The sequence below is a fragment of the Pungitius pungitius genome, chromosome 16 (assembly GCF_949316345.1).
Source record: "Pungitius pungitius chromosome 16, fPunPun2.1, whole genome shotgun sequence".
NCBI classification, from domain to species: Eukaryota; Metazoa; Chordata; class Actinopteri; order Perciformes; family Gasterosteidae; genus Pungitius; species Pungitius pungitius.
In genome coordinates, this window is record NC_084915.1 from 7,378,667 (window position 1) to 7,404,873 (window position 26,207).

The following is a 26,207-nucleotide window of genomic DNA, read 5'->3' on the forward strand; positions in this document are numbered from 1 at the left end:
ATCCTACACAATCAACCATGTCACCTCTTTGAATGCAAACATGTTTAAATTTCCCTTTGAGCCATGTTTCACACCTAAAAATGTAATTTCATGAATCTATTTCAATTGTGATTTAGCTTGTTAAAAACATCCTGAATATCTCAGTAACTACAAAAGACAGTCCTTCTTCACTGAGATGTCCACACACATTTGTAGTACATTTACAGTTACTAAATGCACTGACTGTTTCATGCAGGATTGTTTACCGCTTCCGCTAAGGGTCTTGGGCTGGCTTAATTGGAGTGCCACAACAACATTAGCAGACAAATCGTAAGTCAATGTTGTTAAAGAAATCTATTAGGGCAATAGTGGAGAGACAATCTGTCTCAACTTTAAAAGCTAACTAGCTCACTACACCACTTTCATTAGCAAGATTACAGCAGTTTCTACAGCTGGGTATTTGTTCTATGATTGAACAGTAGAGCATGTCTTGTTTGAAACCTGGAGACTCAAATCACACTTTAATTGTACTTAATAATGGCTCTTACCTATAGCAATCGGCATGTAAATCGGCTTATTTGATTAAATTGCACTTTCTTGTTTCTTGTTCTTCTGGGTTTGTATCCCCGTGGTTGAAATGCACTTATTCAGTCGCTTTGGAAAAAATTCAGCTAAATGACATGTAATGTCTGCAGACTGTGAGTTGGTGAAAACAGGTAAAGGCAAAGATACATATAATACGTATATAACATAACATCCCTTCTGTGTTTCAAATGGCCTCTTTTGAAGATCTCCAGGAGATGCCTCACTGCTTCATGTCAGCAGCAAAATGTGAACTGGCAACATAAAAGAACTAGATGAACCATCAGTGTGAGCAAGACAAAAATAAATTGGTCACTGAGGGAGCTAAAGGCCAAGGAGCCCACTGGCCTGTGGCGTACCCTCAGGGAAGCTGGGCCACAGAACGGTGCAGCATTCTCAGATGGGGACGATGTAAACCACCACCACTTGAACGTTGCAATTAGCCAAATGGCATGAGTCAGAAATACGCCTCTCATGGCAATATTACATATAATCATACTGAGAAGGTCGTCAAGCTCATTTCAGAGAAATCCCATGAAATGATGTTGCTCCTGCAGTGTTGAGATCTAACTGAACGTAAAAAGGAGAGTGGATGGCTCCTTTCCCTTAAACCAGCAATAATAAACCATCCTAAAAGGGAAACGTATCCAACTAGAAAATGCATTTCCTGCTGTAAATGCGTTGGAATGCATAAAGCTGAAATTAATTTCAGAAAGTTGCTTGAAGTACAGAAATGAAAAAAGCTGAAATAAATTCCAAACATTGCTGAACGAATAGAAATAGGAGAAGCTGAAATACATTTATAAATGCATTCCAACAATAAGATGTCGGAATATGTCGGAGAATACTTGGAATGCATAAATGCATTCCAACAATGAAATAAAAAACACTTATATAGACCAGGTCCAACCCTGTAATCAAAACTTCAAACTTAATGACTCTTCTCCTAGAAGTAGTCAACAAATATGTTATTGGCCAATTTGTGTCAATATACAACAGCCTGAGGGATAGATGACACACACATGGGTGTTGAAATACAATGCAATGCTGTCTGTATTATTATATGAAAATTGTCATATGTTAATGTTGTGTTAATATTGATATCAATACAATGATGTACTTTTGTTTAACTTGCCATTTATGCCACATCAAATTTAATATTTTCAGAATTAGACAATACTTTGCCTCATCGAGACTACTGTAAAGTTTGTCTGTTTTTAAAAAATAAAAAAAAGTAGTAGTTCGGTCTATTGCTCCAGCATCATGTTATGCAATATATTATTATTCTCTGCAGTTTGTAATTACTGTAATGGTAAAATATGTTATAACATAGTCTTATGCTGAAAGAATGGCTATTGTCTGTATTGAAGTAATGTGAGAAGAAAAAGGAGATTCAACAGTTGTCTTTTGCACCTGTGTAAAGGAGGACACTCGAACAAAGGAACTCTGTTACTCCTATCCCAACCTTGGTTCTTATCTCAACTTAGTTTGCAATATTTCCTACGTGCCATTGAGGATGGCCTTCATGTGTGTGTATAAGAACTCAACATTTTCACTTCTCGAAGACGCCATCTCCACAGAGCACCGTAATACGTGCTTGTGTATTTGACTTCCTGCTTGCAAGCAATAAATGGACTTTTGCAACTTTCACTCATCAAGACTCTGTTTTATTAGATGAATCCAGAAACAAGTCATTTTCTTCTCCCGAACTTTTATTGAAACTTTACGGTGGTGTTTCAAAACAGTGGAGCCCTTAATCATACTATTCTTTGATATTGTGTCCAAATTTAGCTCTTCATTGGGACAGTGGCACTATGGGTATGAATATTATGTATGTATGCTAATATCTTTTTGCATGTTGTTACATCTTGAATAAACATGTCTACTATCTGTGAAGCTGATTTTATTCATGTAAACCACAGTGTGTCATTTAGGTTCACCCAATTATGAGGATGTTTAAAGTAATATTCTTAATCTCTGCATCCACAATGAGAGAGCCCCGGAACACTTGTTTGTTTAAATCTCATCATCATCGGGTTATTTTATTTGACGTTGGTGGTCACAATTTCTTTAAATGTTTGATTTTATCACATTTAAAACCACCAATCTCTTGCTCAAACTTTCATTTAGAATCTTTTGCCAGTTGATTAGTTAAAAGAAATGGTGAACAATATGAAATAGAACTATTTGTTAACTCGTTGTGGTTTGGAGAAAAAACAATTCCCCACAACAAATCAATATTTGTAGCAATCTGTACAGATTTACAGCAGTTTGAGGCCAGATTATTTCCCTGAGTGATTAAATTGCCTTTTCATCCAATGAGAATCGCAACAACCATCATAAGATGGAGTTGTAACTTTGTGAATGCAGGTGGAGATTTGTAATTGGCCCTTTGGGCACTGTTGTTTTGTTAAATTCCCATGTCGAGCTGGGTGAATTAGGAGGAGTCTATGGAGGACTCGGGGGTGGAAGGTGGGGGAATCCTGTAATAAGGCAGCTAAATGATGAAGCAAGTATAGAATTCATTACAGATTTAGCAAACATTATGTCCCTAAAGCATCACCGGTCACCCGCTCAGTTGGATTTACAGTTTAAATGGTGGAATGCAAACAGTATGCTTTTTGCACGCCATCTGCGGTCAGTCCTAATCCCTGCCTATTTGCCTTTAGTTACAAATATTAACAGGCTCTGCTACGCTAGACATAGCAGCCAATTGCACCATTACATGATGCTTTCCTCCCCCCGCTGTGCAGATCTATGCTAGCACAGCTGCATTGGAGAGATAACAGAATCTCTAACTGTGTCTCTCTTGGCTCCTCTGTGTTCAACTTGTTTACAAAAAATATTTTTTTAAGACTTCATCATAGCAGTGAACATTTTGCCTAACAATTTAAAAGGTTTCCGATTAACAACAAAAAAGTCTTCCACTGTACTTCTGTTCACATTTGACTTTATTATAACTATGTAATTTCATGACTTACTATATTATTACATTTGTGTAACATACTAAACTATTTGCATTTATAGTTTGTATTGACATACTATACTATGCCTTATTAATATTTCTTTGACATACTATACAATAACCTTTTTAGTTTTTATTAACTTTCTGTATTATGACATTTGTATGACTTTTTACAAGCAATAATAACCATCCTGCACTGCATTCAAACTGCTTCACGATGATTTTTTTTGGTCCTCTGCAATGGAATATCAGACCATACAGTGTGAGAGTAGAGTCTCAATCATGTGTAAGTCACGAATAAGTGATATAATAAAGTAAAAGGTCACAACAATGTAGATCATTGTACGTCATGCCATTTCAAAGCAAGGTTGTCACGGTTTCAAGGGTTTGTGTATTAAAAAAACCTAGTCATAGTACAGGGAGCCATAGAGTAGGCTCTAGCTATCTCTAGAGTAGTACCTTGAACTTCAGTCCAGAAAACAGTCAGATATGTACAGTTTGATTGATCAAAATGTTTATTTAAATCACATTTGCAGGGAGATATTACTGCCATATGTGTATATTAGGGCCGGGACTCGATTAAAAATATTAATCTAATTAATTAGAGGCTTTGTAATTAATTGCATTTTAATTGCATAAATATTTGACCTGAGAACAGTGAGAAGTAATTTTTTTCACATGGATTTTTATTTTTGTTCAACCAATTCCAGCAGACAAGTGTAGAAATAGCATATTTAGAAATATAGTACTTTCAGAAATCCAGGTAGCCTATAGGTAAGTAGACCTTCTGTAAACTAGGTTTTTTTAAGTAGACCAATACTTTCAAGTACATTCAGAACATTGGTTATTTTTTCAGACGTGGACTTAGTTACCCTGGTCCTTAAACCAGTCATCTGGTGCAGTGTGGGTTGGGTGTGGGTCCTTGTACTTGGAGTCGGGCTAACGTCCACGCTAGCTGCTAATTGTTTTGCGTTGAGGTGATACTTGAGGCTCGATGCGAATTCCTTGTTGCATAGCTTGCACACAACCATGCTCTTATCGACGCTTCCATCCGTGTGTTTATTATAATAAGATTTCCCATTGCCCTAATTTTAAATTAAACAAACAGTGACACTTTGAATCATCGTGAGTTCTGGTGTCTCTAGTGGAATCAAAGCTGACCTTCCTGATCCACATTTGGGATTTGATTCTCTCTCCTCAAGGTGCCGTGTGTCAAACGTGTTTATTTCTTCCGGGATTTATTCTCCACTCAGCTGAGGAGGAACCTCGGACTGGTTTAGCTCCATAGGGGAGTCGGTATGGATCCTCTCAATTCACACGCGGGCATCAGCACACATGTCGAAAAAAGTGAAATAAGGATCACAGCATAAAAGTAGTGAAATCCACTAGGGCTTTATTAGAAATGCCATTATATGACTTTACTTGACCTGCAATTCTATTATAACGGTATGGAACAGTTGTGGATTCCAGCCTGAGAATCTATGAGAATTGAGGTTGGATTCAAAAGCATCAACAGGTGTGTGGTGGAACAGTGCAGGGAGATAGCAGGAAGGCTGAAGTGTGGAGGATCCTCAGTTCAAACCTGCTCTCTCAGAAGGAGGGTTTGGTTGCAGTCAGGGATTCAAACTCTAAACTTTGAAACAGTTTTGAGGTTGAGTAAACAATCCCATGGTCTAATATGAGAAACGGACACAATGAGGCATGTGCTTGAATAGCACAAGGGAACAACTGAAGGGCTGCAGGCTCCAACCTGCTGTCTGAGTTTGTGAGTTCATGCCCCTTCATGCAGACATCACTTCTGCTTTGAAAGAGTTTTGAGGTTTGAGTAGAAATATCAAGGTTAAATACAACAAACAAAGGGTTGGTTAGTGTGTGATGAATTAGCACAGCGGAAGAGCTGCTGCCACAAACCTGCACTGCATTTCAAGTTTGTGGGTTCAAGCCCAGTCTTGGGTTTGAGCCTTTGGCTTTACTTCAGGTTTGAGTAGCAATCTCAAGGTTAAATACAACAAACAAAGAGTTGGTTAGTGTGTGGAGAAGTAGCACAGCGGAAGAGCTTCTGACATTAGCCCCTGCACTGCACTTGGAGGTTGTGGGTTCAAGGCCACATGTGGAAAGAGCATTTAAAACCGTTTTAAAGTTTAGCTCACATGCTCAAGGTTAAATAGGAGAATCATAGCTTCCAAAATGTGACCAGGACTGGTAGTGTAGGGGTGAGTGCAGGGTGCCAAAAGCCTCTGTGCGCACCGCCAGTGGGTTCAAATCCCACCCGCCAAGTCTTGAGCGCACTACTGCGGAGGTAGTAGTGGGGGCATTGTCCCCACTGGTTGTTTCAGAGAAGTGTACCCTGGGGGTTATGCAGAAACACAAGGCGCGTTCACTTGGTTATGATGGCATTGTCAAGAATGATGAAGAATCTTTTGAATGATGATGAATTGAATTTGATGTTAATTGCTTTGCTTTAGCCTTTTAGCACTTATTAGCCATGCTACGGGTTCCACCTTTTTGACGGGAGAGAAGGCCGGATGAGTCAGTAAAGATGAGCAGATGTGTCTCATTCAGTGGTCGCACTGACATGAAACTTATTACAGCCTCTGAGGGCATTTTTCAAGACAATCACATGTTTGTCTACTTCAGGCCATCCTGTGGACAACCTTAAACTGACAGTCTGGCACAGGGTGTAGATTTGTTTACCCTTTTCAGTGCATCCACCCTCCAATTCTCTGTTACATTCAAATTCAACTCACTTGTGCCTTAACCAATGCAGGAAGGATGAATAGCATGGTTGATCCTCCAAGATGCATCAATCCGTCTCTGGGGCAATATCCCATTAGGATTTAGGAAGAGCCACCATGTCCCTTGAGGGTTGAACCCAGATAAGGTTTAAAGTACAGAAATTTGGGGCATTAGTGACAGGGACGTGTAGGTTGCTCCATCTAAGATCATTCCAGTCATGTCATGGGAAAAAGAAATATTGTGAAAAAAGTCAAAATATGTAGGGTCAAAAAATGTCACAGAAAATATTTTTTTTAAATAATAGTGTTACGTTCCCACCTAGGTTGGAACTCGTTTTACAGGTGGGGAGCGTAAAAACCTGGGGTGGCGCCCTGTATAACTAGCGGTGGACAGTGAAGTAGTGTGGGGGGGGGGGGGTGCAGCTGAAACAAATAAAGCGGCATGACACGCAAAACTTGTGTTTGGTCCTCGTGGGACATTTAGTAGGTGACAAACAAAAACAAAAAGTACACACACAACCAAATAAGGGAGGAGAAGGGGATTGTGGGGGCTGGGGGCAAAGTAATGAAATAATCAAAAGGTCTCTTTTGTTCTACACCCCTTTCCCTGTAACAAAGTTTTACCTACGTGATGGAAATGTACACCCATGGGCAGAACTACCTACCCCTTCTCCAAAACTGAGGTAGAGTACAATTGGGTCTCACTCGACCAGATTCCTAACAAAACAATATCCGCCAGGCCATACAAAAAACCCACAGCCTCTCCTTTCCTTTCTCTCTCTCTCCTCTGTTCATCAACCAGGCTGGTTAAATAGGCCACCAGCTCGTTAGCTGATTGCTCCCCAGGTCTTATACGGTCACGCCTCCTCGCCAACAGCCAACCAGCACTGCACACCTGTAAGCCATGAAAAAAACAAAACACTACTCCCACTCACAGTTAAAGGCATAGAGACAAAACATGGGGACATGTAACAAAAAGGTAAAACATTATTATAAAAAAATATATGTAAGGTCAATATATATAATATAATATATATATATTATTAGGGCCGGGACTCGATTAAAAATATTAATGTAATAAATTAGAGGCTTTGTAATTAATTAATCGAAATGAATCACATTTTAATTGCATAAATATTTGACCTGAGAACAGTGAGAAGTAATTTTTTTCACATGGATTTTTATTTTTGTTCAACCAATTCACACAAAAGTGTAGAAATAGCATATTTAGAAATATAGTACTTTCAGAAATTCAGGTAGCCTATAGGTAAGTAGACCTTCTGTAAAGTATGTTTTTTTAAGTAGACCAATACTTTCAAGTACATTCAGAACATTGGTTATTTTTTCAGACGTGGACTTAGTTACTAGCTGCTAAAACACTTAGCAGCTAGCGTGGACGTCGTCCACGCTAGCTGCTAATTGTTTAGCGTTGAGGTGATACTTGAGGCTCGATGTGAATTCCTTGTTGCACAGCTTGCACACAACCATGCTCTTATCGACGCTTCCATCCGTGTGTTTATTATAATAAGATTTCCCATTCACGGGGCCAACCGACACGGTCTCGTCAGCTTCTTCGTTCATGTTCACTGTGGTTTGTGGTTGTCTGAAGTCATGAACGCTAGTTGGTGCTCCAGTATAATCGGTCCTCCGAAACTCATCCAGTGAGAAACGTTCCGCGGTGCAAAAAATAAGTGTAAAAATGCGTAAAAAATGTTTAATGTGTTATTTATTGTGTAATTAATTAATCTTAATTCACATTGTAATTAATTGTAATTAACACGCTAAAGTCCCGGCCCTAGTGTATATGTGTATTTTATTAGACTTTTAACATTAGTTTAATAAACAGAATCAAACAAGGTCAGTAAAGTCACAACAACCAAGTAAGAAATCCATAATTTCACTGAGTAGCACCTTTGTGAGCCACTTGCAAGCATGCGGTCTTAAACCTGCATATGTTTGCAGTTAATACCCATGTCACAGATTTATAAAATCCCTGCAGAAATAAGCTTAACTAAGGAAAATGTACGCAAATATCTTACATTTAGTTTAGCGTTCATGTCTCGAGGTAATTTCACATATTTAAAATGAAGTCAAATGAGATGTAAGTAAACCAATAGTATCCTATAAAGAGGTGAAAGGATAAATCCGGTTTGTTTTCACATACACATTTTATTTTGCATCAAAGGATTGAAAAATGGCCCAACTGTATGTGGCTGCATATTCCTGAGGGCAAACCAGTCTGGCAGGTAAAGATTCTTCAAAGGGCGAGCCATTACCAGAACAATGATCAGTCCAAAACCATCCAAACAAGAGTAAAGACAATGCATCGTCAATCTCACTGGCAGAAAATACTAGTTGGCTGAATTTAGAAATTGAAAAAGGTTTTTAAAAGATTTTCCAAGTTGGTCAAGTCTTTGAAACTTGGTACAGCGACAGTGTGAATCCATAACCATTCAAAAGAGTAATATTCAAAAAAAGATCAAATCTAGTCTCATTATATTTCATTTGCCTTCAGGTGACAAAAAGACAACGTGGACATTTCCCTTTACTGTTATGCTGTCCTTTTAATATTGCACTACACTGAAAGCAACTGGAAATACCATTTTTGATTAACATAAGTATTTTTTGTGGATTGTACGAAAAAGACATCATTTGTCAGTGTCACTGCTTTGGATGTCACAACAGATGTGCTGCTTTGTTACCACATGGAACTGTTTTGGTTACCCTTTTCTTAGTATTATGCATAATATTAGATTTCCAGCAAGTAGTGTGAAACACAGCTCGTTACATTGGCATATTATTTAAGTATTGGTTAAGTACTAACCTTTTCCTTGTAACTCTCAGTATCTTAGTGTTTATAACAATTATAGCACAGCCAAGTACATATATATTCTGTTTAGGTTCCGTTCAACATACAGTAAACGTCCCTCTTTGCCATCATGATTCTCCGCCTCAGCTCAGCTGACAATGGGCTTGTGCTTATTTTTACCAAAACGCTCTGTGCAAAGTACAACGATACAGTAGCTTCATCAAAATAAGCTAAAAGTTTGAGCAGTAATGAAAAAATCATTCACAGTAATAAATCACAAAAGAGACAACATCAGGTTTGGCTTGCATAGCAAAGCAAAAGAAGGGAAAAGAAACATTAAAAAATATATTTACAGATTATGCAAGTCCTTTTTTCATATTAGGTTGTCATTTGGCTGTGATTAATCTTCCTTCTCTCCACTGTGTGAACTTTAGTACACCATGTGACAGATAAAAGAAGCGGACAAATAACATTGTTTACTTTTTTGAAGAGGGAATGAAAATAACACTGTGAGACTGGTGTCTGTACATGGAATTTACATCTCGGCATTTTTATCTTGCACTCTTTCCTTTGTCTCCATTCTGTCTCCTCTCCATCTTCCAAACATCATTCTGTGTCACTCAGAGAGGAAATCTCATAGCGCTTACAAACAAGGTGTCCTGGGACAGGGAGCAACTGCGGGAACGACGCCTCACAAAGACTCTGGAAGAGCAGAAACACCAAGAACAACAAATGTCAAATCTGTGGGAGATGAATACTTCGCTCTTAGTATCTGCATATCCCAACAGCATTTCACTTTGCAATAGAAATTGTCAGGCTTCCACAGCATTCCTTCTTTTAAAAATGATGGGGCATAATTCTTCCAAATCTAGAATTTGTTGAATCTCTGTCTACTGATCACTGCATTCTGATGCTGTCACTACTGACTATAAGAGACAAATCTTGTCTTGTCTTTCTTTACAAATTGTTAGAGAAACGAAAGCCACAATTTAGGATTCATTATGTGCTCTGTGTTCATCAAAGAGCATGGATTTTTTAAATCTTTGTCAATCAGGCTGAAAACAAAGACTACAGAAATATTCGAAAAAAGAATCAGTCAAGGCTGCAAATCATTTTTTCTCTGCATGTACAGGTGACACTGCTGTCTTAAATTACATTCATTATGTGTAACGTGCATACTTCCTCGCGAGGATCAACACCTACAGTGCTCCCTTTTCTCTGTGCTGCTTGTGGAAGGATGCCCGTTGTGGATGGGTTCTGTGCCAGGTCTCTTGTGGGAGCCCCTACTCAGGGTTCCCCTGTTGGATGTTGTCGTGCCGCTCCACGAAGCCATATGCTGCCGCTCCAGCGTCGACACGGTCACCATGCACTCCTCAGAGGGGTCTGAGGCCGCAGCTGCCCACGAGCTGTGCATGCGGGAACCCAGGCTGTGCAGGGGCTTCGCGGCCGGTGTGTGGGCTACAAGCGCCGAGGGTAAGGCGAGCGGATTTGTGAAAGGACGCAAGTGAGACATCAGCATGAGAGCACTCCTCGTTATGAATTCAAAGGGTGTTTTGGTAAAGCAATGGCAAAGGATACGTACCGTCAGTGTTGGTGTCCCTTCGTCTCGGCAGAGTCCCGACCTTGGCCGTCTGAGGTTTGAGGCCGGTCAGTGGTGCCCTCTTGTGGCCAAGGCTGTGTGTGCCATGGTCTTCTGAGCCAGAGCTGTCGGGGTGACAATGCTGGTAGCATTTGCCTACAGAGAGAGAGGGAGTTAAGGAAGATAAATATTTGGCTAAGCGGCGCGTCAACAAGTATTTGGCTAACGTGCAGTGGATCGAGCTGAACACCAAAGAGCGATAAGGATGTACAAAAGTAATCAGCTTTTGTCAAAATCCCAATGAAATAATGTCAAACTTGGTTCAAACATAAATTTGTACGTGACGTCTTTAAACAGCAGTTATTGATGATAAGAATCTTACTTTTCACCGGATTGACAGTGACTTCACTAAATGTCCCAGCTCTGTCGGAGGAGAATACTTGTGTGCTGGAATTGCCCAGTTATCACAACTTTTGGGGAATATATCATTCAGCTGCCCTGCTCGTTATCAGCTTGGATACGATCCATTATTACGCTTATCATTTTTAGAGAAATGGGTAATATTCGCTGTTTCAACTGCTGCATAGAAATCCATTATTAAAACCTTTTACGCTTAAAGACCACCAAGATGGAGCCAAAACCGAGCCAGAACCAACTTCCAACAGGAATACAGTGTACTCATTATGAAGGAATATCAGAATGTTTCACACCGTTTGAAACATTAGAGACTTGGCTACAATCTGCACTTATCTGTTCAAAAACACTCCAAACACAACTATGCAGATTAGTCAAGTTGATTTGATTTGAGTTGTGATCATGCACGTTTTCCTCATCAAATGACGTAAAGGTGCCCGAACCCAGGCAGCGAAAGCCAGCGTTGCCCTAACCCGGGAATGCGAATTCTGACACTGTTTCCGGTAATTTGTTGTTTTGCAGATTGAAAACGTAAAAAAAAAGTAATGTTAATTCATACATGTCAACAAATCTTTGTGTCAAGTCATTTACATGTCTAAACTACTGCAGGAAAGTTATTTTGATGAGATAAAGGAGTAAGACTCACTGGCGCAATGACCAGAATTTTGAGATACGTTGAGACAACATGAAATAATGTTGTGACAAACATTCCTTACGGGACTAAAGCCGTTTTCTCAATCTGCTCTTCTAATACATGTGACAGCTAAATATAACTCTATAAAATGTTTGCGTTGCGATGTTTGTAAATATTTTTAGTCACAGCGACCAGTATTTTGTCCTGCAATGAGTTTTTAAAAGGGTTAAAAACATTCTCAAATCTCTTAACCTCTCAAACAATGGAGTCTAAAAACGGTGCTGTCATGTCCCAGTGGGAGAAAATCTCCACTTTCACTCTAAAGAAAGGCTTTCAGACAAAACCCTATTTATAAATGCGTCAAATGGTAAACTTTAGACATGTAGTTTTTCAATAGAGCACTTCTAAAGGTTTTTGAATCATTTTACATTATGGTTTTGATATCCAGGACGGCTTCAGACTGTCTGCATATCTCTTTGACAAAGAATACTTGTGATTAAGACTAGATCTGTGATGTCCTCCGTGTTTCTTGACAACCGTTCATTTGATCTGCTTCACAATAGCGTTGAGTGTGAAGTTGTTTGGATTAACGGTTCTTGAATCGGCCCAAATGGCTCCGTTCCGGTAGAAGACAACCAGTGGATAGATGCGTGTTGGGGCCTGCATAGTATTAAATGGCCGGTTGTACTTCTTGGACTCTGTTCTTTGTGTCTGTAGGTGATAGTTCTGCCAGAAAACCGCCCGCACAGTGTTTGCCACCTCAGGGATCTATTGGCAGAGAAATGCATCAATATTGGACTGTCTGCGAAAACATGGCGAAGGCTTTGTTAGGGAAAGCTTGTAGTCACAGTAAAATAAAAGGACCCACGGGCCTCCACAATCCACACACTGGCTTTGCCTTGCTGCACGACGCTTCTTCCTGCACGCAGTGGCCATTGTCATGGGAATTTAACCATGTACTGTAAAATTGTCTTACATTAATGAAATTTCTAAGGACCAAGTGGCTGCAGTGATATAGTAGTAAAAGAAATCAGTCTGCATTATTAATCCACAGCCATTGGACATATTGACATTGAGTGTATGGCCTTGTTTCTAAATGTGGTGCATCTTTAATAACAATAATTCAAACACCATGTATGCATTAAAAAGCATATAAATATTTTTTACCATCAATCTACTGATGGTCTACTGATTTAAAAGCAACGACTTCATTCAAACTTGTTTCAACATACATAAAACACACCTGAGCCCTCAAGGCCTTCTATGCTGTGAGCAGGAGCGTAGTCAAAGCCACCCAGATTCTTTGAGACCACAGCGTATCTTTCCTCCTCCTCCAAGTCCTCGTCTTCTTCAGAAAGGAGAGTTGCTCCCAAATCAGAGCCCAGTGTACTGGACATGAAGTCCACTGGAGGGATGGGGGTGGTTGACACGTTTGGACTGCCCTTCATGTGCCTAATAAATTGTGGGGAATTACTGTATATTAGCAAAGAAAACACATTTCCCAAAGCAAAGGAGGTCAGATAATGAGCATGAATATTTCAAATATTGTTTTGAATCACATGGAATCAGTGCATATTCAGAAAGGTAGGGATGCAATGTGCACTGACTGTGATTGCCTGCAGTGATTCAACTGATTACTTTCTCAGTGCTCGTGTGTGTTGTGCTAACACAATGGAGTTGTAATTGGGCTGGATAAAGGATATCTGGATGGGCAGGGCCGTCACCGACATGCCTGTTATCTCCCCCAAAGCTGTCCTCCATGATGGCTCACATCCCGCCGTAGAGGAGATGCATGCATAATTATCAACTCGATTTACTGATGTCAGAACAGCATGTTAGACTAAACCTAGTCATTACCCTCCAACACCCGTCACCTCTGCCTTCAAGTTTCCCAATGCTCCATCAAAGGTGCAACCAATTGAGATCTGTTTTAATCGCTCACAGGAAACGTGGTCTGCAGGTTTCGGCTAACACAAGTAAATAGCAGCATTTTTTGGTGCGCAAATATTGGCCGTTGATATGCAAAATGCCAAAATATCAATAGAATGTAATGAATAAAATCACTGGTGCATCTCCTAGTGTGCAAAGCAAGTATGTTTGAATGATATTGTAAAGCATGGGAAGAGCATATAGCTTTTAAATTACAGTCAGTACAGTACGATAACGGCCCCTCTGGTCTTTTTTTATAACCAAATAGATAAATCAAATTATAGAAGGAAATTGGTCCCAGTGTGTGTTTGCGCATGTGTATATATATATATATACACATATATATACATATACACATATATACACATATATATATATACACATATATATACACATATATATACACATATATATACATATATACACATATATATACATATATATATATACATATATATATATACACATATATATACATATATATATATACACATATATATACATATACATATATACATATATATATATACACATATATATACATATACATATATATATATAAGTTGAGCCTTACCATGTCTGCTTGGCCACCTCGTATTGGTAAGCTCTAGTCAGCTCATCCAAGTGGGCCTGCAGAATGGACTGCATTTCCTCATGGTGGGCAGAGCTGAGAGAAGAAGATGAGGGCTGGCTGAAGGAAGCTGCTGCCGGCGAGGAGGATCTTCCTCTAACGGGAGGAGTCGGACCTCTCTCCCCCTCAGCCTCATTATCCAAATTCGGATGGCGGTACGTCTGGACAGACATTGGTGGGGTCCAACTGTTGCTGTCATATCTGGCATATGGACAGATGTTTTATATATTTATCATCACGACTTGTCGTAAATGGCTGAAGATACAAAATGTGTAAGGATTCTAAGGGAAAATCTTCCACTTTGTATGTTGTTATATTGTTAGTGTTGATGGTAAACATAGAAGCAATACGTTTCACAGTGCATGCTTTACTGATTGAGAGACATTGCTTACATGTACCAGGGTGCATTGCAAGTGAGCTTCTGATGCCCCGAGGTCTGCTGGCTACTGCTTCGACCTCTATTGTATGTCATCAGCCATATTCTATACCTCAAACACACTAAATGCATCCCCGCCAATAACATCCTTTGCTTAGGGAAGCCATTGCTGTTCTTTGAAACCTAATTTGTTATTAGGGCTGTCAAAAGCTATAATAGACTGATTCATCGCACAATTCATTAATCAGGATTAAAAGTTTGTTTTTGTAATGAGTAATCACTTTAGAAAGCGTGTATGTTAGACACTACAAAAACTACACACAACCGTCATTTGTGTTTGAACTATGTGAAGCTCTTTTCCAGGCTCTCACACACACACACACACACACACACACACACACACACACACACACACACACACACACACACACACACACACACACACACACACACACACACACACACACACACACACACACACACACACACACACACACACACACACACACACACACACACACACACACACACGGCAGGATCTGTTCCGAGGCAGAGGCAGATGAATGTATCTTACCCTCCTCCGTGGTTTTCCTGGGGGTAACGGTCAAGGTCAACCTCTGTGCCAGGAAGTGGGTGCATGGGTGGTGGAGGCAGGGGCATGTTAGCCCAGCATGTCCCATTTGATTTAGAGGTCTTTGTTCCACCCTTCACCTTCTTTTTCTTCCCAACCTTTGTACCTGGGGGGAAGGTAAAGAGAAAAGGAAGTTTGGTCATTTCTAGACAATGCTAAGAAATCCTTGTGAACACAACTATTATTCTGCACTGAATTCACAAACACTGGAGTCTTACTTCCGTCTTACTCTGTTAACTGAATTGTTTCAACCCTGTCTCCTACGCAGAGTAAATTATTTCTCTTTTTGTGTCCTGACAGCACATTAGGACTTTTTTCAAAATGTTGACATTTCTTAAAGAGCCCCCAAAACCTGCGGCGAACCACTTTATGTTGCCTCCCCACGTGCTCCACTATCTCTGGTAAGCCTGACATTTAGCCGAGCACACAGGCTGTTGTGCAAAAGACACCAAAGTAAAGACGGAAATGCCTCCATGACTTTACTAAATGTATACACACTGCATAAACAACTCAGAACACTGAGCGATTTTCCGCCATCACTAATCAAGTTCACCCAAAGAAATGCGTCATGATTGGATGACATTTCTGGGCTAGATGAGCTCCTGGGGAAGAATTGTGATGAAGATAGAAGAGTAATTAAGAACATTATCCTGGGGGTTCATTTTCAGTTAATGTGTACATACATTCCCCCCTTTCCAATTTGTGCTTGTTCCGCTTTAGTTTTCCAACGCCCCTTCCAGTCATTTCACAGAAAAATAACAATAACTTCCTTTCAACTTATAGCAAAAAAAGGGCTTTTATTGGAATGTTTTGCTATTGCTATCCATAGAGACTCACGATACACACATAAGAGTCCAAACATCAACACACCAAAAATGAAAAGATAATTGAGCTCTATCTACAGCGGGACTCGTACCACTGCCAGGCCGCCTGTCCGTCAGCGAGTAGCCCAGGTTCGCTATTTCCTGCTGGGCTTGGAGAGAGGCCTTCCAGCGGGGATCTGGCCTGTCCACGGCCAGCTCGTGGAAACTGTTGGACTGTAGAATCTGAGAGGTGGCATAGGGGGTGGGCTGACTGCCTCGCGCTGGGCTGCTGTAGCCGGCCTTCCCCATAAAGTCAATACTGCTGTAGATGGCCCCATCAGACAACATGGTGCCCGTCTTCTCAACCGCGGCGGACGGTAAAACGTCTGAGACAAAAGAGGATGGTGGCAAAGCGAGGTGGGAAAGAAAAAAAAAAATAGGGGTCACAGAGAGATAACATGATGACATGATGTTAACGATCTTTAAGGTCATTAACGCTCCCTGCTGCTCTGGCACTCGGTATTAGTTAAATACAGGTCTCAAATGGACTTGATATGAATGAAAGTGATTATCTAGTACCACAATTAGCATGCGACACGCTGTGGAAGCCTGGTAGAGTGGTCACATGACCCTTATTCAAGCAGCGCTAACCTTCAAGCTTTACTTTCTTGCACATATAAATCATGCAGCTCACCAGGGTTCCAATAAACAGACAGGATATGCAAACACACAGATGCAGAACCTCGAAATAAGGCACAATGTCAGGGCACGAGAAATAATGAAAAATTTAAGCCAAATATCAGGCTTGTCAAATCAAATCAGTCAAGTACAGCCCTCAAAGGCTCTCTTAATTTGCGTGTACGAGTTTGTTTGTGTGTGCATGCTTCTGCGTGATGTCCTGTCACTGCGCTTCCTAATGGATGAGCATCAAAACTGTCTGGCCAGGCATTGCTAAAACTGCCTTTCACAACACCCCGGCCCGGCCTGTTTACCTCCTCGGCCAAAGTTGCTGCCGCCCTTTGGACTCCCTAAGCCGCCGTCAGCTGGGAGGCTCGTCGAGGGCCAGGAGTCAGCCAACCAGGGGAGGCCTTGGTCACCCGTTTTCAGCAGCCCTGGACGGCTGTGAGGGGATGTTTGCAGAGAGAACATGGGGTAAGACAGGGGACCAATTGACATTGTTAAATATCAAAGGTGCGCTGAAACAGCATTGCTCATTTTTCTCGTGCTGCATCAACAACAAATTGCTGTGAAAACTCATTCAGCATATTCTCGCCCGTGGAGCAGCCTCGCACACAGGCGACCATACACCACAAAGAGACATAACACGGCAAGTCTATAAATCAGCCTTCTATCTACCCTTCCCTCCACCACCCCTAATTCTCCCCCGAGAAACAAGGCAGCCCTAAATACACACTAAAATCCACTTTGGAGCCTTAGCACAACAGAAATTTACATTTTAAATTGAGAATCATGGACAGCCTCTGGCAGATCGGCTACACTGGTGCACCGTCTCCATGGCAACAGAGACAGCAGAAGCCCATTAGGTGGTTGGGGAGAGCTACTGTGTCGTTTTGTCTTAGTGAAATACAACGGTCATGAATACCAGCTTTGACTACAAGGTACGTTTTTGGAAGCAATTTAGGGACAAAAAAGGTTACAAACATTTCTTATCAGCAGCTGTAGAACTGGGAAAACATTCAATGCCATGGCGCCTCCTCTTCATATATTTTTGCTTCATGTGCGGCTACAGAGTACATTGTTCACAGATGACTCTGTGATCGCTCAAATTATTTCCATTTTAAAATACACAAGCATACACACACATTTACATACATTTGCTGAGAGACGAAAGCCAAAACACGGACACAGTAACATAAATGTAACTATACAACGTGACGAAGCGCACTAATGCACAAAAGGGTTAGGCAAGAAGACATTTATTTTCATACTGCTTGCTTTGGTGTGACAAAACAGAAAGAGGGAAGGGGGAAGACTAAGGAAGATGAGGAAGTTCATTCTTTCCCTCTCTGCAAACGCAAATCCACTCCCTTCTCTTACATCCTTTGATTTTCGCTGGATACAAAGGTAAACTTGAACCTGGTCATTTTGAGGTGTCAGGAAATTCTCAAGGTCCAGTCCTTTTGTTGTTATATTCCCCCCAAATGCAACCCATCAGAATGTCCTATGCGGAGAGCGTTTTTTCCAACAGCACATTAATCAACTCTGCCCAACTACCTCGACCTCTGGCTCTGTTAACAACCTCGGCTGCACCGAGAGAGAGCCAGGGAACAAAGCCCTCACCTGCATTAATTGGTAGCACTCACTTCAAAAGGAGTGATTAATGCTTTCATCAAGTGTGCCATCAAGTGTGCAAATCATATGCCGAAATATTGGAACCTGTATGCAGATTTTGTTCATCCTGAAAGATTTCTTTAATACAGGTATGACAAAAGGCTCTTGCCACCAAGAAGGCAGGTGAAGCAATACGGTGTGGAGCACTAACAGTCAGTGGTAAAGCTCTTGCTGAAAGGTTTTCTTGGTATTACAATTTATTATTATTATTATTATAAGTCTTACCTTCCATTTCTGATCAGGCCTCTGTCTCTTTGGAAAGTAACTTTTAGAGAAAAGAGGGAGGATGGAAGGAAAAAATGCAATTATTTTGCCTGAAAACATGCAGTAGACCCTTCTTTTAGTAAAATCAGCTTAACTGGGATAGTTTAATACACAATGATGAATGTAAAAAGACATACCTGCACGCGTAAAGGTAAAGGATTGAACTGCAATTCAAAAAGAAGAAGAAAGTGGATAAAGTGTGATGAACCATATGAAAACATTTTGTTATGCTCAAAAAAGAAAATCAAAGGAAGGCGTGGAACTATGAAATCAGGCGCTTATTTAATGCCTGCTCTTTTTTCAATGATGGTATCGGCATGATTTGATGAAACTAGGTGCTCTATTCACCTAACTAGTAGATTGCAGCATTATCTGAATTACACTGATTGCCCTGAGGGAAACAGTTCAAGTGAAGGTGAGACACTTTCGACCTGTGGCATTTGTGTCATCATCATTTTATTCACTACTTATTTTCAGAAGACAAATTTCAAACCTCTTTTTAAAAAGAAGTTTTTAAAAGAGAGAGGAACACTTTTCTTGACAAATATCACACCACAGACAATACATACTGTGTAGTATTACACATATTAAGTATTTAATATCAATATGATTAAAACTAGTTATAACTAGTTATATTTTACATCATAGAATATTTAAAAAAATAAGAAATATTTCAGTAAAACTGAAATGTGATGTTTTGATCTTAAACTCCATTTGTTTTGAGAGAAGAAATCAGAGAAGCAGCACTCAATCTAATAAATCCCCATCAAATAAGGAAATCGCACTGCTCTCTCCCCAAGTCACCTCAATGAAAGCTGCAAAACACATAACGATAATGGCACACAGCTATATGCCAGACTCACTAAGGGATAAAATAATATTTCATACGTAAACCTAGACGCGCCTTGTGATAATGTGCAAACAACACCAGCTACGGTCTGATAATGGAGTGGGATGTTAAATTACTTATTTCGCATGAATGTATTAGACTGTTGAGGTGAGGTGCCGATGGAACTCAGCACAGTTGATGCACATCAGTGCTCTGTGAATTAAAGTAAATAGGGCCTATTTCCGTCAGTGCCGAATACATTTCCTTTGTTCTGAATTTTTTGCCAACTCAAATGGAATCACATGGGATGACATCAGCTTTTGTCCTAGAAAGAGACCTAATGTGCTTTGTGATTCCGTCTCGGTGCAGAACCATGTAAATTGATTTCATTTCGGATTTTTTTTACCTGCATAGTTGCTTAGTCCCTTCCTCTTTTTTCTTCTCCAGTACAACCAGGCACTGAAGCCCATGAGGACAATCCAGCAGGCCCCTCCCAAACCAGCGATGAAGGCTGGCTGCTTCACCACGTCTGAGATGCTATTGTTTCCTTCCGATCCCGTCATTACGTCCCTCAGTTCTGCACCTTGGGGCCCCCACACACAAATAAATACAACCAAACACAAGCACACAACAGACACAAATGAACAAATAAACATGATTCAATAGAAGCATTGTTTAAGAATCATTTTTGGACAAAGATTAAAACAATTATATTTCCACTGTGGCTCAAAACATGCCTTTTGGTAGTTGACAACAAATAAATAGACGTTTTGAATAAAAGAAAAAGATCTATTGTTCAGTTAATTTTAAACATTTCAAAAAATAAATAAACTATATATTAATGACACATGGATCTGTGCACAGGCTTAAAGATGACTCTGAACTAATGGAAAGGAGAAGAAAGAACATGCTGGGGAAAATGTGGTAAAAGCAAAAAAAAAAAAAAAGCAAAACGGCATCAGTGCATCCAATATGTAGGCAGAGTAAATCAATTCAGCATTGCACTTATCAACTTGAGCTGCAAGACACAAGATTGACAGAGCAGCTCTCACAGAGTTTGATTTTCTGTTGCAGTTACTGTGCTGTGAAATTAGATTCACAGTCCCCAGCAGGAACCCCCCCCCCCCACCCCCTCCATCATTAAGCTTCAGTCCGCATGCCTGTGTTTCCTTTTCTCTGTGCGTTGAGGGTGTTATTATATATCAGTCAAAAGTCACAGATGAAGAGCATCTGGCCTGGGCTACGATATTGATTCCGGGCTTATATAATCTGGGCATCTTTTAGCCATTTGACGAGATGTGATAGGCTGATAAGCTCCAACAAAAACACAGTTGACATTGTTAGCGCCAGCTGGACACATATTGAAGTGTTATTGATATGGCAAACAGTACTTGGCAGAGCGTTACCACACACACTACGCTTATTAACAAACGACAATCGATTCCTCTGTAGACGTCTGCGTTGTAAAGCGCAGTCTTCTTTCACCAAGTCTAATAAATTGATAAATCATTTCTCCAGACTCGCAGTCTGTGAAGGAGACTGAGGCCCCTCATTATGAGCTTTTTGTTTGACCCTAGATTTGGTGTGTGTATGTGTATTACCTAAAAGGATGAGTTGGGGTTTGCTCTTCTCCCCCACCCCTGCACTGGTGCATGCAGCCACCTCCACGTGGTACTGCACTCCAGTCTGCAGCCCCCCGACAACCACAGAACGGATGGTTGCATCCACAGACTTATTGACATGAAAGCGGGTTTCGTTGGCCAGACACCAGATCTGACGGAGACAGACACGCCAGACAGAATTTATTACAAGGCACAGTACATTACTAACGTATTCAATTTGGTTCAGCTTATGAGGAGCAGCGTTTGATCCCACCTTGTACTCCTGGATGATGCCGTTCTGTTGGTCGGAGGGAGGAGGGTCCCATGACACGCTGATTGACGTGCTGTTCTGGCTGCCTACCGTCAACACGGTCACTTGCTGCGGAGGCGCACCAGGTGCTGATGTTGTCCAGGGTAAAGGGGGGGGGGGGGGTAGAAAGATGAAAGAAACAATGGTAATACGTAAAGGAGTGATATGATTTAGACTGTTTACTTTGTCGAACCCACTCCATCAACTCATACGCAGCAAGCCATACAACAAAGTGTTTTTCGTGCCAGTGTGGCAGATGGCTACCAGAGCACTTTATCTCAATTTCCCTTCCTTCGTGTTTTTTTTGAAGGGTTTACTGGAACCTGAAACAATGGACGATTCAAACTGAGTTTAAGATTTTCTAATCTTATTGGCTATAAGATATACACTAGTATTTTAGGTCCAAGTTGTGCACAACTAATCGCGCATGAAATTACCATATCAAGCAGGCCAGAAAGTTCAGATATGGGCAGAATGTTTTTGGCAAGGGAAAAATGGCAGAGCCCAGCTGCTAACATTATCCCTTTAATGGACTAAGACCATAATGACCACATGTAAATGCATTTAAAGTAGCTGTACTCAATTTTGCATATCTTATTTTAATGAAAATGGTCAGTCTCTGTGTCCACTAATGAGAATTCTGCGATGTCTTGTCAACAGAAATGTGGTGTTATGCCACATGGTGCCAAACTCAAACTCTTTCTTTAATGGGTCATTTTTTTTTAAATGTACAAAACTGGCCTTATAACCTGCATGGACAGATTGGCAATTGGATTTGAAGAGACTGCCAGCAGCAGGAGGCAAACACAATGTCTGTGCAAGTGAGCAAATCATCATCTCTCACTCAACGGACTACACAACCACTCTGGGTACACCGTTTCTCATGATTCCCATTAAAACTTTCATTATGCGCTGACTGAGGGAATGAAATAACTACTCTGGATGCAATTAAGGAGCTGAAACAAACAAGGTTATCTACAGTGAGTTGATGTAAGCAATGTGCTGAGTGCCGCGGCAATGCAGAAAAGCCAAAGCAGGTGGGCCATGATGGGATTGTCTTGTTTGCGACAAGGACAGAGAGCAACATGACTTCTCCAGATAGGATTAGTTCTGAAAATGGTTGGAGAAAAAATGCATCATAAAGGTGCACATTATCTCAGTGAGAAACATTGGTGATTGTATTGCTAGATCAGAGAAATAAGGCCAGGCCATGAGTTAGACATCTGGAAAGCTCTAAATATCTGGTAAACATGAACATAAGTAAACCCTTATAATAAATGAAGGATCTTAACAAACCTTTCTAAAAGATTTCATTAAAATAACCTCTACAAATTGTTCGGAATCCCTACCAATAATCTAAATTAGGAAACTTTTTTGGCTCATGAATCAACACTGAATCTTTGTAGGTCAAAAGTCAAAGTCATCCCAATCAGGTTGTCTATTGTACTTTTGCTCTAGAGATACATTTTGTTTCACACAGTTCAAACTACATTAATGCTTTAACATATTTTGCTTAGCAAATGTGGGTGCACCACATCCAGCAAGTAAGCTCCTGTTCGCTGTTTCCGCGAACTGATCGATCTTTCCCGGTCTGTCAAAAGTATACATTAGGAAAAGAGACAGGAATCATTAAGTGCATTTCTGCAATTTCCGTATTTACAAGAACAATCCCCAAGGAAGACTAATGGCTACAATACCAGCAATGACTCAGAATAACATTACAATAAATCTCCAGAGCAGCTGAAGAAGTCAAAGAGTATGCTCCTAATAGTGGGACTAAACTTACATCGAGGTTAACAAAAACAGTATCTCAAGAGTTAGCAAAAGCAATTAATGATTCCAATGTTGTAGGAAACCGTGTTTAATCACAGCAGTGCAACAAAAGGCACATAAACTGCTTGATGTCCTGCAATACAGGGTATCGAGTGGTAGACATAACCCGCTGTAGACATTGACTGTTTTTGACCACTGAGACCCCTGAGACCCCTGAGACGCCCTCTGCCAGTGCCAGTATTTCACAAAGACAGGGGGCACATTCCAGATATATAGAGTTCTTTGCTCTGAATTCTGTCGAGCAGCACATTTCCAATCTTGAAAGCAACTGTAGATCAAACCAATTTTCTGCACCTCTATGCCTTGTTTTCAAGATCCCAATCAGCAAGAGGATGTGCCCACAAGGCCTTAAATACCTGCAGTAATTATGGGTGGCCATTTTAATTGGGCTACACTGAAATTAATTTTCGTTTTAAGCCCCTGTGCATAGCCATTCTCATATTCTTGGGAGGAAGATGCATTAATGGCCTTATAATGACTTGCTCTCAGTTCAGCTTGTGGGGCACATGAATTCAATACGCCTCATGAAGAGGTTACTATGCCCTGAGAGCAAGCAGAACCCTTTGTTTAAAAGTACAAAAAATACGTAAGGTGCAATTCAAGACTCCATTCTCAATAGCTTTTTTTTGTAAATCAAGAGTTTTCAACCTCATGATATGGAGTTTTTTCATAAGAGTTGCTTTAGTCTCATCCAATAGCACCATTTGGACAGATTTTGAAAGGATTTTATTTATTTTTCTCTCTCTATTTACAGATTCTTCAAATACATTTTGAGACCCATTCTTCCAATGGACATAGAAATAACTATCACTGGATAACATTGATACTGAATACAACCTAAACATGTTATGATTCTGTAAGTGGTCTGAAAGGGGTCAATTTCTAGATGCTTTTTCATGGTGGATATATAAGATTATAAAGTCCTATTAGAATCTCGAAAAAATGCGTACTCTATCATAACATGTGTTCAGAATTGATTAAGGTAAATTATTACTCAGATGACACTACATGTTGTCAATTTTTTACAATGATTTTATTAGTTACTTATAAAACAATTAACCTAAGAAGAACCAGTAGCAAATCATTTAATCCGCACGAAAGGAGCACAAGGAGAATACCAAGAAGTGTTACCACAGATAATTTGTGTGTGTGTGTGTGTGTGTGTGTGGGGGTTGATAAGAGGGGCTTATGTCATACGGCTCTGGTTTGTGTGTGACGGAGACGAGGCAGCAGGGGTCCACTGCGGAGCAGAGAGAGAGTTTAGCTTATGTCAAAGGAGACCGTTTGTTCCCTCCCCTTCTGCCCACCAACCTACAGAGACTCAAGCTTGTCACAGACCCCCACTGCGCTGTCTGGTAGACCTGTTTTCACACTCATGGGACATGCTACTGCAGCAGGGTGGGCGGGTGTACTTGAAATGCCATCACCCATTACTATCTATCCACCAAGCCATCACCAGCAGCAAATAAATATAAAAGTAGGTAGAATCATTTACAAAAGAGCCTCTGCTCTTGCAAAAGTAACTAAATCTCACTATTTCTTTGCAGCGTCAGCAGAAAAATGAATATCTGTTATGAATTATAATTCATTTATCGCTTACCTTCTTCCATTGTGCGTGCCGTCATGGATTCACTGTCTGCACCTTGGAACTCATTGAAATATGGCCGCACTTTAATCTCATAGACAATCCCTTTCTTCAAACCAGAGAGAGTTATGTCCCTCTCTGAGGCGACCTTCAAGTCTTGCATCTGCCACGGCCCCGGGGAGGGCAGCCCCGACGTCTGCCGGTACAGAACACGGTAGCCTTGAATGAACTGGGATGGATTCTCAACCTGAAAGGAAAGAAGAAGAAGAAGAAGAAGAGAGAGAGTGCAATGAAGACATGCTGTACTGTAATGACCTGGGAGGTGGCGCACGCCTGTGTGTAAACTGCTTTGGAGCATTGGATCGGCATTTAGTTAGTCTCCTTGTCAGTAACAATGCACGCTTAGTTAATCATACAATTAAATTAGCAGCAGAGGAGACAGAAACCACAGGAAGCGAGTTGTAAATCTATTTGGTAAAGCTGAACAGCACCTCCGAGGCAGACTTTCAGCCCAATTTGGAGAGTTAGACTTTTTTTTTCATTTTTCACTGGTCCATTTCAGGAGAGGAGTACAATTTGTAACATTGAACTCATTGCATGGGCTTGTTAACAAGGGCAGACGCAAGGCAAGGCTTTTAGAAGTGATGTAGAGCAGCTGTTTATCGTCAGACCAATCAAAATATATTAGGATGGATCTCTTTTCTTTTCTCGGTCTCTTTCTCTCAGTCAGCATGTCACTAACACCATGATTTGAGAATCCTGAAAGCCTTATGCACTTTAGATGTACTGCCACTAATGTGTTTGTTCCACTGTGTTACAGAAAAAATAAATCAAGGGGGTTTGGTCGATAAATCGAAATAAATGACCCTCCTCTGTGTTCACTTTATCATTCTCTTAGAAGCCCCATTTTTAACCAAGATGTGCTTTAGAATAAGGGTTCTGATCGCAACTAGTGACACGTTCTTGAGCATCTTTGCAGATTGTCCAATTCAAGTTCACTGACATATGAAATCCAACAGTGCACAAAAAACACTTTAATAGAGACACTTTTACTTGAAATGTGTTAACCAATGGGTGTGTTTCTCACAAATGGAGCCTGGCCAAGCAACATCCACAGACTTATTTGAAAGGACAAAAAAGCCCGTTTTTTCCTGCCACTTTATCAGTCTGCAAGCAGCATATAAGCACATAATAGCAGGCTAGTGTCCAGCCGCGGTGTGTCATTAACCTACAGCAGCAGCTACTAGGGACACCTTGCTAGCAGACAAAAATAACACTTCCCAGATAAAGGGCTGACTTTAAACTGCATCACTTCCAGAAGTGATACACGTAGCGTCTAATGGTGATGTATTTGTCCTGAATAGAA

At 40.6% G+C, this 26,207-nt stretch overlaps 1 protein-coding gene across 3 annotated transcripts in view; it reads right to left on the reverse strand.

Moving 5' to 3' along the window:
- Positions 1-8,412: 8,412 nt before the first annotated feature.
- Positions 8,413-26,207, reverse strand: part of LOC119215456 (roundabout homolog 2-like) — a 125,752-nt gene continuing 107,957 nt past the window's right edge. For all 3 annotated transcript variants that reach the window (XM_062558081.1, XM_062558080.1, XM_037467636.2), the window contains 14 exons: positions 24,857-25,088; positions 21,388-21,512; positions 21,114-21,285; positions 19,919-20,095; positions 18,821-18,847; positions 18,645-18,684; positions 17,060-17,187; positions 16,181-16,453; positions 15,208-15,370; positions 14,201-14,458; positions 12,941-13,149; positions 10,653-10,805; positions 10,274-10,528; positions 8,413-9,772 (listed from right to left, as the gene is read on the reverse strand). In XM_062558081.1, coding sequence (XP_062414065.1) covers positions 9,771-9,772; positions 10,274-10,528; positions 10,653-10,805; positions 12,941-13,149; positions 14,201-14,458; positions 15,208-15,370; positions 16,181-16,453; positions 17,060-17,187; positions 18,645-18,684; positions 18,821-18,847; positions 19,919-20,095; positions 21,114-21,285; positions 21,388-21,512; positions 24,857-25,088 — 2,214 coding nt within the window. In that variant the 3' untranslated portion in view covers positions 8,413-9,770. The remainder of the gene's footprint in view (positions 9,773-10,273; positions 10,529-10,652; positions 10,806-12,940; positions 13,150-14,200; positions 14,459-15,207; positions 15,371-16,180; positions 16,454-17,059; positions 17,188-18,644; positions 18,685-18,820; positions 18,848-19,918; positions 20,096-21,113; positions 21,286-21,387; positions 21,513-24,856; positions 25,089-26,207) is intronic.